This window comes from Neomonachus schauinslandi, chromosome 14 (genome assembly GCF_002201575.2).
Source record: "Neomonachus schauinslandi chromosome 14, ASM220157v2, whole genome shotgun sequence".
Classification (NCBI taxonomy): Eukaryota; Metazoa; Chordata; class Mammalia; order Carnivora; family Phocidae; genus Neomonachus; species Neomonachus schauinslandi.
In genome coordinates, this window is record NC_058416.1 from 38645481 (window position 1) to 38659782 (window position 14302).

Consider the following 14302-nt stretch of genomic DNA (forward strand, 5'->3'; position numbering starts at 1 on the left):
ATAAGTCCAATTATTTAACACATCCACCATGGTGTTAAAAATGAATGTCATATTTAATATGCCCAAAACTGAGCTCCTGATCAACAACCCCCTGTCCCCCCCCAAACTAATTCACTTGCAGACTTTCCATCTAAGGTAAGACAGTGCTAATTCTTCTATTTCCTAACACTGATAATTTGGGGTTATCTCCAACTCCTTTCTTTATTTCATAACCATGTTAATTCTAGCAGCTCCTGTTGGATCTAGCTTCATATATATCCAGAATCCAATCACTTTTCAGTACACTCACTGCTGCTACTTTTATTCAAACCACCATCACCTCTTATCTAGATTATGGTGATAGCTTTCTAACTGGTCCCTCTGTTTTTGTCCTTTTTCCCCCTCTACATATATTTTTTTGTAATTAGTGCTCCTGCTATACTTTGCTCCTGATAAAATCTAAGTGAGATCATTGTCTCTCTAGCTCAAAACCCTGTAAGAGATGAACATCTCACTCAAAGCAAAAGGCAACATCAAGGCGCTGTAGTATCTGGCCCCATAACTTCTCTGACTTCATAACTCACCAGCCGCTCCTTTGCTCATTTTTGCCTTTCAACCACACTGGCCTCTTGATGTTTCTGTAACATTCCAGGCACTCTCCAGCTTCAAGGCCTTTGTAATTGCTGCTTCTACACCTAGAACTCTTTCCCCTTAAATACCTGCTCCCTTAACTCCCTTCAGATCTTTTCTCAAATGTACTCCTCTCTCTCACTCTTATCTCATTTATTTTGCCCCATATCACTTTTTGGCACTGAATAAGCTATACATTTTACACATTTATTTTGCTTATTATCTGTCTCTCTACCAACCTAAGATCCGTGAGAGATCTCTTTGTTCTTGTTTTTTTACTGCTGTAACTGCAGTGTTGAAAACAGTACACAGCACATAGTAGAAGCTCAATATACAGGTTGAGAGAGAGAGAGAGAGCACACACGTGCTCACTAAAGCAGGCAGGGCAACAAGAGGAAGGACCTAATGATTCCCCTTCATCCTCCTAAAGAGGAACTGTTTGCCCTGTTTACCAGCCCTTCCAGAAAGCCAGAAATTGCTATGCACCTGCCTTGCTCCATCTGTAAGCACAAGGACCTGCCGGAGTTCACAGTACTACCACAACAATGATGTGCGGTTGAGCTGAGTTTTTAAAAGGTGTAAGAATAGGGACATCAAATTCAGTGAAAGTTGGTTTAAAAAAAAAAAAGTCTACAGAGACAACTTCAGCCCTTTTTACAAAGAATCTGTTGTTTCCTACCTTAATTCACAACGTCTATTGCAGATCAGATAGGCACTGAAGCAAAATCAGTCTCATGGGGACTATCAGAAAGCATACCAGCTTAAAAGGCAGGAGTGTCCAGTCAGAATACAAAGAGACTCCTATGGCTGTTAATAAAATGAATGGCTTTGGGCTATTACTGAAATATGATATTTCTGCAAGGATCCTTTAAGGTTTGTTTGTTTAAAGATAATTTACTGATTTCTATGGGTCCACCAACAGAGGCTTTAATGACACAGTCTTCCTCCCAAATCATGACCTGGTCCACTTTGTGGGACTAGTGGGTAGTGTAGGAAAAAGTCCAGCAGCGTTTGTGGAACAAAGATTTGTTAAAACTGCAGTACGGAAATTATACACACCAATGGAATCATAATGTAAATGTCCTAAGAAAGATAAAAATGAATTAACATGGATAGAATTCAGGGCAGAAAATGCCCCCTTAGAATTCTGAAAGGGTCGCTCACTTTTCAAAAGAGTTTCACAAGAATATAACTTACTTGACCCTTGTTTCATTGTGAGGAATATTAACCCCAGGCTTCCTTTACTAAGGACAAACCCAAGAAAAAAGCTATCATAAAACTACTTGTGATCACAGAAAAGAAATACAATCAGAGATAAAACATTAGCATTCTCTGCCTCACAAAAGAATAAAACCACTAGATACCTCCAGTAACACTCTCACCTTACAGGAGAAACATACTGAAAACACTCGAGAATATTATCCAGAAAAGTCCATATTCTTAAAAAAAATAAATAAATAAAACAAAAGGCAAAGAAATGCATACTTTCCTTTAGTGCCAATCTTCTGAATCAAAATTATTTGATGATGAATCTATGTAGGTGGTAAAAGCTTAGAGAAGGAATTGTATCTCTAATGGTTTGGAATTCAATCAGTGAACTGCTGGAATTCTATATAACTTGTAAGACAATAAGGTTTGTATCTTGACGTTTGTCACACATACCTCCATCTCCTTCTCCACTGGCATTGGCCTCTGCCATTTCTGCGCCATCCAGTTCAGACTCACAGCCTAAATCCAATGTTCCGTCAGCTGGGCATGATGACTCCTCTTTCTATATTATTTTTTAAAAAAATGAAGACTTAATGGAGATGTACTGGCAACTCAGGGTCCTACAGTATTACCACTGTTACTTGTGATTTGGAGTTTCAACAGATTTATTTCTTAATGTAAAATCACTCCTTAAAAACAAAAAACAAAAACTGGGAAAAGCACATTGCCACAGATGATTTTTTTAGGCCTTTTAAAATCTATACAAAACAAAATTTATTTTTGATATACATTGTTTCCTTTTTTTTTATTTCAATTCTTCCCTCTTCCTTCTATTAGGAAATGGCTTCACAAGTCAGAATTTACCAGTAAATTAAATACCCAAGTAGCTACAAACAGCAACTGAAATAATACAAGTCTTTTTAATTAACCTGTGTTATTTCCTGAAACACACAGAGTGAAGAGGGTGTAATGCTTAGTAGCTGAGAAAGAACCCCTGCTTCTTTGCCAGGTATAACTTTTAGCATTAAAAACAGCCTTCTCAAAGGACATTAATGAACTTTAAATGTAATCCATCATGTATTAAAGCAGTGACTTAAATTTTTAACTTACAAGAGATAATACATTGATTTTATTTGTTCCAAGTTACACAACCATGTGTAGATCATCAGCTTTTATCCTCTGGAATTTTGTATCTTAGATAGCATTTCCCATTCTAGTTGGGAATGGGATTATACTAAAATAATTAAGACTCCATTATCTGAAGCTTTTTATTTCATTTCTCTATTCTCACACAAGTATGCATTATTTAAAATTCCCTTGATATTACTGCTGTTTTAAAATTGAACGATTAAATCAGCAACTTTTCAAGAAGAATGGATAAATTTATTTTTATAAAAGACAGAAAGGCATACAGGTGTGAAGCCTGTATATCAACTGATGGTCATTAAGTCAAATAGTTTACAGCAACTGTGATCATCTTAAGCTCTTGGCTGATGATTCATGGCACTCCTCCATGTAAATTTTTAAGAATCAAGAATTTTAAGGAAGCCACAACTATTTTCCATTACCATATGTTAGAGTGAAACCACAGATATGCTTTCCTTGAAGAAAAATGTCATTGTTTATTCTTAATATGAAATCATTTTTAAGACATCTGAAAACATTTAAAAGGCACAGGGGTCATTTTTCTACCCTTCACCCAAATCTAATTTTGTTTACCTTCACATGTCTGAAAAAATGCATGATACACAGTAATAACAGACATAACATGCAGAACAATCCAACTTACTTTGAGAGCATAGAGGCCTGACTTTCCAGGGATTTTGAAGAATGTTCCATCCCCTATTCGAGTGTTAGTGTGAAGCATTGCATTCAGACAGGCTAATGGAGAAGTTCCACTAGAAAATAAAAGTGTGCAAAAATGAAGCAATCTGAGATGCAGTTTCTGTGGCAAAATTGTGCTCTCAGTCTCTCTCTCAAAAAAAAAAAAAAAAAAAAAAAAAACTTCTCACAAGCCTTTTTAAAATAACCTCCCAACCCCAAAAAAATCTACATTACAATAACAGGCCAGTCCAGTTTTGCCAAAGTTAATCAGATGCATCTGTCTTATAGGCTTCAGGCAAAAAGTATCCTGAACTGAAATTATGCTTTTATTCATAAAGCAACCAACACTCTATTTCAAAAAAACCAAAGCCCAAACGTTTATGTGCTGTTATTTTACAAATAATACCATGAAGCCTCAGTTTTTAAATATTACAGACTACTTGATGGTTGCACTTGAATGATCAAATAAACCAAGTTCAAGGACAGCCCAATCCTATAGGTTGAAAAGCAACAAAAGAATAATAAGAAACCAGGGAAGAACTGATTTGAAATTACAAGTGTTTAAGTTACTCACAGGATTGCATTTCTCACACGGCCAAATAAAAAACCTGTTATCTGTGTTTATACCTGATACAGTTTCTACAATGACATCATTTTCTCAGATTTGTCAATAAAAAAATAATAATGCTTGGGAATTCTGCCCAGCTTTATGTTCTGTAGTAAAGATGCAAGTGACTAAATTATGAAAATAGATTTTTTAAAGAAATCAACTGGCATTAAACTAACGATTAAAAATTTCAAAGCACATTTGTACAAACATTGAAATGTATTCATTATACCTAGAAAGATGTTTGTGAAATGTATAGGTTATGTATTTTCTGGGGTTGACTTTAGAAACTTTTTTGGGTTTTTTTTGCAAACTAATATTTTTTGCAAACTAGAATTATAGCCAGAATTATTACTTTTGTTTACTTACGCTTCCATGTACATTTTACTTCCTAATATGCTAAAAGATCAATATTTGGTTGAACCAATATTGAGTAGAAGCCCTACTCTACCCCATTTGTGTCTTAGGGGTTCTGAGTATTTAACCCAAAATATTCTCAGATAAGATTATGGACCTCTAGGATATTAAGGTTTGAATTTCCCAACATAATTTTATGTTACTAAATTAAGAGTTTCTAAAAACAAAAATTAGGAAATCTCTTACCTACTATGAAAATTCACCAATAAAATGAAAAAAGCCAAATCTGCTGAGTTGGATATACATATATATTATATATATATATATATATATATCTCCAGTGTATGTATGTGTACACACACACACAGAGACACACATATATACACATGTGTGTGCATATATATGTGCGCATATGTACATATGTACATATATGCACATATATATGGCATATGGCATATGGCATATAAACTTATCACGGTCATAAGGTCATAAGGTTTATGAGTATTATAATAATAACACTATTATCTTAGGAAGCAGCTTCTCTGTGCCAACATGTCTGTATGATCCCAATGGATCTGACAGGAAGCAAGTGCCCTAATATGAATGTGGTCAGAGAACAACGTAGTGATAACACTAAAGTATATATGGTAATTGCACTGTGTGTACTTATGTAATATCTTTCCCCATGAAGCTTCTCCAGTTTACAGATCTCATTTCATTATTTTTCCTCGCAAAAGATTTTCCGCTCATATTTCAAGTGGGCCAGGCATACCTTATAGAGTAAAACATATTCATCTCCCCCAGAAATATCTATGAACAAATTCCAGATAAATAATGCTGTACATGTTATGTTGAGCACTCCAAAATACCTATTTTTGTCATTTTCTCTTTAGATAAAAGCAGAGACAATTTGAAGCTGGGAAATTATTATGCCAGATTTGTGAAGTTTTAATTTAGTGAAACTGTCAGAAACACAGACTTTCTGTAGGGACTTGGCAAGAAAATGTTAACACTACAAGTAAAATAGAACCCAATACATAAAAATGAAAGAATGTAGACTTTCAAAAATATAACAATAAAATTGCCCACCTAACATCGAACCTCACACACATTCTTCCTGCTTTTTTCCTAAAGTCCTAACACAGATTTAGAATATAAAAGAATAATACAGATTTCAAGACAACTAAAAAATGCTGAACAAATATAATTTAGCATCACTATAATTTTCTTTCTAAGGTACAGTAAATGAAAGATAATTGTAAAAGATAAATTGACTATTAAGTAGAAGTTTGATGCTATGCTTGCTGCAAATGTAAGTGATAAGCACCTAGTTTCATATAAATAATAAGCTCTGTTGAGCATGAATATATTAAATTATACTGTTTATTAATTCCATAAACTCAAGATTTACTACGGAAATATTTAAAAATATGTATTTCACAATCACATGACAGTTATCCCAAGTCTCAATAATCACTATAATTCTCCCAAATCTTTCCCAAAACAAACATATGAAATCTGTTTTATTTCAAAACTAAACAACATTTGCATTTTAGAAGAATTAGAAAATATTTTGCAACGAAATGCAAATTTTATGCCCCAAATCACTGGCTAATTAGTCACTTAGTTGTAAGCATATCACCTGCATTTCTTAACAGAAAAAAAACCAACTAATCATATGGTCCATTTTATTTAAAAACAATAAAACACTAGCATCAATAGAGTTAAATACTTAATAAAGGGTAACTGTTTCATCCAATGCAGAATACACATAGGAAAATGAATTTTTTAAAAGTTTTTCATACCATTTACTTATTGCTATTCTCAACAACCCCATACAGTCTAGAAAATTTGGATTGCTTTTCCTGAAGAAATGGATGTCTTAATGAACTGCTATTGAACAGTAATAAATAAAAGTCTTATTTATGTATTTTTATTATTTTCATATTCGAAAAAACCTAGAAAGCATGACTTGGCCCATTTTAAGGAAAATATACTTATATTTGTACATATTTAAATATGTTTATATATGAATATATATTACAATGACTTACTGTGCGTATGAAAGAAGGTGAGGCAAATATATGTGAAAAGTGTATTCTTAGCATGAACACCTTCTATGTAGCAATTCATATTTTTAATGAATTAAAAACATTTCATTCACAGTTAAGGCTAGGGTAATTAATTACCTCAATTGGAATTTAAAAGTTAAAAATTCTGTAATAGATCTTGCCATTTGCAACGACGTGGATGGAACTGGAGGGTATTATGTTGAGTGAAATAAGTCAAACAGAGAAAGACATGTATCATATGATCTCACTGATATGAGGAATTCTTAATCTCAGGAAACAAACTGAGGGTTGCTGGAGTGGGGGGTGGGGTGGGAAGGATGGGGTGACTGGGTGATAGACACTGGGGAGGGTATGTGCTCTGGTAAGTGCTGTGAATTGTGCAAGACTGTTGAATCTCAGATCTGTACCTCTGAAACAAATAATGCAATATATGTTAAGGAAAAAAAAAAAAGAAGAAGAAGATAGCGGGAGGGGAAGAATGAAGGGGGGGAAATCGGAGGGGGAGACGAACCGTGAGAGACAATGGACTCTGAAAAACAAACTGAGGGTTCTAGAGGGGAGGGGGGTGGGAGGATGGGTTAGCCTGGTGATGGGTATTGAGGAGGGCATGTTCTGCATGGAGCACTGGGTGTTATGCACAAACAATGAATCATGGAACACTTCATCTAAAACTAATGATGTAATGTATGGGGATTAACGTAAGAATAAAAAAAAATTCTGTAATAAAATATGTGTATGTAATAAATGTATACCTGAAATAATAAAGCATCAACATTTTAACAACAACAACAAAAAACTCTGAACTTTCAAAAGTTACTTACTTTCTAAAAAGATGAGTTGGAAGAATCATGGTGTCCCAAATTTTAAAAGGAAAACCAAGAAAAAAGGAAGAAAAGAAAGTTAGTTTTCCAACTTAGACTGCAATTCTGCATCTTATCATTTCAATAAACAGGAAAATATACAAGAAACACACCAATCTTGTAGATTTGGCTGCCAATGGGGAGGAAAAACTGGGGAGCTGGGGTAAAAGGCAACTCGTACTTCCTTCCCTATTGCCTCTACCATGTTTTCATTTTGTCTGCAATGCACATGTATTTCTATATCAGGAATATAATTAGAAATAAACAAGAAAGACAGTATTTGTCCCTAATTCTTTTCTTTTTACCATTCTCTGTAATTGGGCCCTTTCCTATACACCTGCCAGGGTAGATATACAGCTTATTCTACTTGTTTGTTTTTCTCCCTAGACTGTAGGGTTGTGGAACCCTTCTGGTTTGTTTTCATTTCCCACAACCCCTGAAGCAGAACAGGGGTGGAATTTGGAGGCAGGAGAGCAGGCATAATTTAAACTGTCTAGACATCAAAGAACCCCCAGAGATGCTTTGCAGAGCCCTGGTGCTGTGTGAACTACAGAAAAACCATTGCTTTATCACATCAAATTGCTGACAGAACACATAAAATTTTACTAATAGTGCACACTTAGTGAAGGGAATGGATGGCTTATCTATATTAATAATTTTACAAACCACAAAAAATACCCAGGGAATGCAATTGGAAGAAAATTTATAGACATGACAAAGAAAATATTGTAAGTGTGGTCCTCCATTCCTTTATGTATAAAATAATAATGCTGTACAATATTTTTAAGTAACCCAAATTTTTAACTACTTTATTTTACTAAGTATCTCTTAAAAATGTCAAATAAGGGGCGCCTAGGTGGCTCAGTCATTAAGCGTCTGCCTTCGGCTCAGGTCATGATCCCAGGGTCCTGGGATCGAGCCCACATCGGGCTCCCTGCTCAGCGGGAAGCCTGTTTCTCCTTCTCCCACTCCCCCTGCTTGTGTTCCCTCTCTCGCTGTCTCTCTCTCTCTCTCTGTCAAATAAATAAAATCTTTTAAAAAAAATGTCAAATGAAAGCTTTTCCCCCAAACATTTTTAATCTCATTTTTCAAATACGGGAACATCAAAAAATTAATCCCAAACAATGTTAAGTCTAAAAACTCAACAAATGCAAGAAGCAATTGTTAAGCAGCATTTACTGTGTTATTAACAGTTATTGTGCTAATTGCTATTAATATAAACTAATAGAAACAATCATATGTTCACTCTCCTTTCAAAAAAATTCATAATAGCTCCTTTCAAGTATTTCCAGTGTTGATGGCTTAGAGAAAATATCTTAACTATAAAGGATATATTTTTAAGAGGAAACTATGTGAGCCTCTGGTGTGCAGGTAATATTTTAGTTCTTGATGGCAGATCTTTGTGTCTGCTATGTGAAAATCTAACGTGTTTACTTAGGATTTGTGTATCTAACTCTTGTATATGTTATACTTAACCAAAATGTTTTTAGAAAATTAAAAAAAAAAAAAGAGCAATGCATTCTTGGGTTTGTCTATTTATTTACATCTTTAATGGGCAGGTCATTACTAGTGGAGAAGAATAAACTATTTCTACCAGTGAGTGTGGATGGCTCCTTAACACATACAGGCACAGTGTACATCCATTGATCAATCAGTAACCTAGATGATTAAAAAACATTCTAAACTAACTTCTTACTCTGAGAAAAATTACCACTAGTCTGGAACTCTTGAGAACAACTGAAAATAAAAACTTAAAAGCTTAATACGTTACCTAAATAATCCCAGCACATAAAATGTTAACCAAAAAAATGACCTACAGCAACCCTGAACTTTGATTTTAAAGACAAAAACAGTGTCCCAAACTTTGTAGTGCCTTAGGAAGATCACTAATGAACATTTTTCATGAGCACAGACATGAGAAATAACAAATATTAGAGTTTTAAAAATATAAAAATAAATAGGAAGAACCAATTAACTCAAGAGATGGGTCATAATAGGAAGATACTTTGCATATTTCCACGTGAAGAATATCAACATGATTTTCAATATTCAACATGTCTCTAAGGTAAAATTAGAAATGTAGCCCCAGTACTCTTATGAAGTGGATATATTGAGGCATGAAATAATTACCAAGTGACATATGCTGTGCAAGTTAATTCTTAAATTTAGAGTAACAATTTCAGACTCCAAACCTAAACACATGGCTCTGATCGGCTTGAACAATATAAAAAGATATTCTTCTTAGAATATAAACAGAGATTTGAACTTAGACCTTTCATTCACTTTGGAGACATTACCAAGCTGCCACCAGATAGACTACTGTGGTTCATATAACCATACTCATTAAATTGACCTTTTGTTTTAGGAGACAAGGTTCTCAAAACATTAAAACAGGGACAAGAGCTTGCTTGGTATTATTTTAAAACAGTATCTATAAGGAAATTAAGAAATGGGCCTATAAAGTATAAACTAAAGCCTATATTCCGAATTATAATTTTTAAAGACCTCCAACTAAAATCTGAAGTGAGGCGTCTATAAATCTTTTATGGACACTGAGTAAACAACACTGCGCACGTATAGCTGGATATTGGCGATTGTTTCTCTACATGCCCTGTTACCACTGCTATTCCAAGAAAGGCAATAGAGCACAACGAATAAGGCTGTGGCTTCTGGAGCCCATCAGCTCGAGTTCAACAGAGGCTAGACCATTTACTAGTTGTGTGAGTTGAGACTTGACCTCTCTGGGTCTCAGGTTCCTCGACTACAGAATGTGAATAATAAAAGTCACTATTTTATAAGGGATTATTCTGAAGAATTAAGGAGTTAAAACACGTAAAACATTTAGAAATGCATCTGGCAAACCGTGTTCAAAAATTGTGAGCTCTCATTATTATGAATAGTCCTCCTCCTCAAAGCAACAAAAATCTAGAGGTACAATGGATGGCAAATGGAAAGAATTTAAATATTTCATAACTTGTCTAAAGAATCGGTTCAGGTAAGATTTTGTCTAATTTCACTTTCACTTCATGAGCAAAACTAAGAGAAGACATGAGCGACCTTACACTCCAACCCCATAGCCTTTCACATGTGAATAATATTGAAAATAACTTACTCTGCAAAGGTAGAAGGCAAAGAATGATAATAATAAATATCTGTTATTATGGTTACCATTTACTGAGCATTTGTAACGGGATTGGGCTTTCATCCCTATTATCTATATTCCTTAGAGCCACCATGAAATGTAAGCATGATGCCGTTTTGCAGATGTAACTGAGGCTGAGAGATTAAGAATCTTACTGCAGTCAAAGAACAACTAAGTGATATAGCTGAAATCCAAATTCTATTCTGATTCCAAAGCCCATGCTTTTCTCAATCCCCCACATTCTTCTCCCCACAGTTGCCTCCTCCACTTAATTAACCTTGGATACTAAAAAAGAGTATTTAGCACTTGAAGGAAACACACAAAGGAAAGCTAGATGCTGGCAAACGGTGAATGTGGTTGGCTCTATCTTTGCTCAATGCCACCTATAGCAATGATGCCCCTCTGGGTAGATTTCCTTATTCTAAGAACTAGGCTGCAGACGATGACGTTGTTGTTCATCTTCTTCAGGTAATGCTACCTATTCAAACTAGAAAAGAAAGAACTTTGAGAGAATATGGTAGAGAATTCAGGTCCACAATTGAGATGCCTCTTTGTAGAACTGGATCATTAAAGAATAACACAATCCATTAACTGAATAAACATCTACTGAGCACATTATATATGTCAAGTTAATCTTGAGATAAATTTGCACTCCGACAGTGCTTTGCACATAATAGAAATGCAGGCTGAGCTCAAGTGAATTCTCTGAATACATACAAAATGACAAGGGATCTAGGAGAAAGGAGCCTGAGGCATGTGGCACAACAGGAGGAAAATCATTTCAAATTTAAATGTTATCCTTAGTTTATTCCAAGGAAATGACTGAGATGGAATCAAGTGCCAATATCTTATGTCACCAGTTCCAATGCAGAGGCAACCAACCCATGGCACTGGTGACTCTTCAGGACTTTATACTACTTTCCCATCACTGCAATCTCAAAGAGAATATTTTCAATTAAGCCAAAAAATGTATCTTCCGAAATAAAATGGTGGATTTCATATATTAAGAAACAGACATTAATTATATTTGGTATGATAAGTTAGTTTCATATAAAAACATGAATTTCTATATTCTCCTTGTACTTCTCCTCTCCCAACTTGTTAGCAATAGCTAATACTACAGCATTTCCAAATGTGTTCTATGGAATACTAGTCCCAAGTGGTGCTACAAAAGAACTGTCAAATGAGTTTCAGAAAAGCAGCATGCTGTATTCTTTGCAAAATCACTAACTACATTAACAATACACACTAAAGTCTCTGAAAAAATCCTACTTAAGAAACCTCCTTAACTCACTGTTTCCTAAGCATAAGCATTAAAAAAATATCCTCCCTACCGCAATATTCAGCAATATCCCCTATTACAGTATGCCAAGAAATATACTTGAAGAAATGCTATACTATATTTATGACTAGGATCATAAGGAAAAAGTACCTAGCAGTTATACTCCCAGGAATGTTTGATTTTATTAGCCAAATGCTTAAAATATTATTTTAAAGGTATACAAAACATCTGTTCTTCTGTGGAAAAAAATAATGCACTGTGGTGAGTAATTTTCCCTGTGTAAATTTATAAAATTGAAAAATATGTCCAGGAACTTTGAACAGCATTGACAAATTTACATATAGTATCCACATGTAATTGAAAATACTATGTATTTGCAATATTACCCAACATAAAGGTCATCTTACTCATCCTCCCAGTGGAGATCTTCCTCCTGTTTTTCTATTTCTCTCACTCAGTGATGGGTACTATCCTCCTCCTCATCACCTAGGACTGAAGCATTTCTCAGACTCTTCAAATCATTGCGCCTCAACAAAGTTCATTTTTCAATTTACCTTTTTGCTTCCTCACCTTCTAATTCAAACATTATTTGCATCACAGGAGGATAGTTCTATAGCCCCCAGCCCTGCCTTCAGTATCTCCCTGCTCCAATGCAGCTGACCCAATGGAGCCAAAGCAATGTTCTCATTCAAAAAAAAACAAACAAAAACACTGCTTAGATGCCTCAGGCCATGCCATACACTGGATTTTATTTATTTATTTTTTAAAATCAGTGGTTTCAGAAGCACAGACTTTTAGGCTGAAATTAGTCTCCTATAGCATACTTGGCTCATCTTCTCCAACACTCAGATTACTCTTCACTCTCAGACTACTCTCCTAGAATCTGATCCAACTCTGTAAGTCGTGTGCCTCCATGGTTTCCCCTCCCTCTGTTTTGGTTCATATGAAACCCTCTGTCTGGAAACGCATCCCACTCCTTGGTCCATTTACCACTCAAAATAAAACTTTTAACCATGGTCTGTGTGGTGACACCTTTCGTGAGCCCAGGCCATTCCTGTATTACAATCTCAACACTTTGCATATCCCTCATGGTTTCATCAATATTTTTATACCTCTAACTTCCCTGCCCCCCCTACCACTTACAAGTTTGGGAACTCCTTAGGGGATAGTCACATATTTATTTAGTTTTGTGTTATCTGACAAGCACTCCCAACGCGCTCAAAACATGTTTGTTGAGATGAACTTGATCACTCCTATGAAAGTTGTTACAATCAGGCATTTGTGGACATAAAGCACCTGCAATGACTACCATCTATATTCTATTTAAATTGATGACTACAATCATGTGTGTCAAACACCCCACACACCACTCAGGCCAGACTGGCCATCTTATAGATGCATGCTATGCATTCCTTTCTCTTAGGGACTTTCCCCTCTTCACTAATGTGATTCCAGGTTAGTTATCAGTGAAATGGTCCTGATTTCCCCACCAGGAAGGCCAGCCAGATTAAACAAAATGGTCAAAGGGTGGGAGTTTGGGGAACTGATACAGACATAAAGAAAAAGAGCATACATTATTTTCAGTAGAAACATAAGCTGTAAAGGTACAAAAACGATTAGCGGGTGCCTACTTCTGCCTCCACAAGGAGAGCCTGCCAAGAATAAGGCTAACCAGAGGAAAGCTGAGCAAAACATGGAAAGAAAAGGGGGACAAAAGATGGTATCACTTGAACTCCTGCATTATCTAGTCATGTTGAAGATCAATCCATCGGATATCCAAGTTAAATAAACCAATATATCCCCTTTTTTTTTTTTTTGACACTTGTCAAATAGGCTAAATGATTTATACAAGCTGACCTCCTTCTTCTAAGCCTCAATCTTCTCATCTGTAAAATGATGAGTTTAAAATAGGTATGCTTTAAAGCTCTGCTAATCCCTTTCTGGCTAAGGTTTTAAGGACAATTAATAATGGTTTAACTATTGGCTTCCTGTTTATTCCAGCCATGCTGCCTGTCTTCCTACTCCCTTCACCTTCAATGCCTTCTGTTCTCCTCTCTTCCTAGTCATTTGTGAAGCCCCCCCCCCTCACCTTCACCTCCTAAAAACTTCCAATTACCTCTCAAGTCCATGATCATCTCTGAACTTCCAGAGGCTTTATAGCCAGTCCCAGGAGTGTAGCATTTAATTCTGTGCATCTAACACTACATTCCTTGATGGCATCTAGCAACTTAGGACTCCAACTTCCTTAGGGTTCTTTGTGGTCCCCTCAGAGGCCTGCCAGGCTTGGACACTCATGAAACATTCACGGGCTCTTGATAAAGTAACATTGCACAATTTACA

General features: G+C 35.5%; 1 protein-coding gene across 1 annotated transcript in view; it reads right to left on the reverse strand.

Moving 5' to 3' along the window:
- ASXL3 (ASXL transcriptional regulator 3) overlaps nt 1-14302 on the reverse strand; it is a 180581-nt gene that overhangs the window by 110070 nt on the left and 56209 nt on the right. Inside the window, 2 exon segments of the mRNA XM_021686199.2 lie at nt 2272-2380; nt 3608-3716. Of these exon segments, the coding sequence (XP_021541874.2) occupies nt 2272-2380; nt 3608-3716 (218 nt within the window).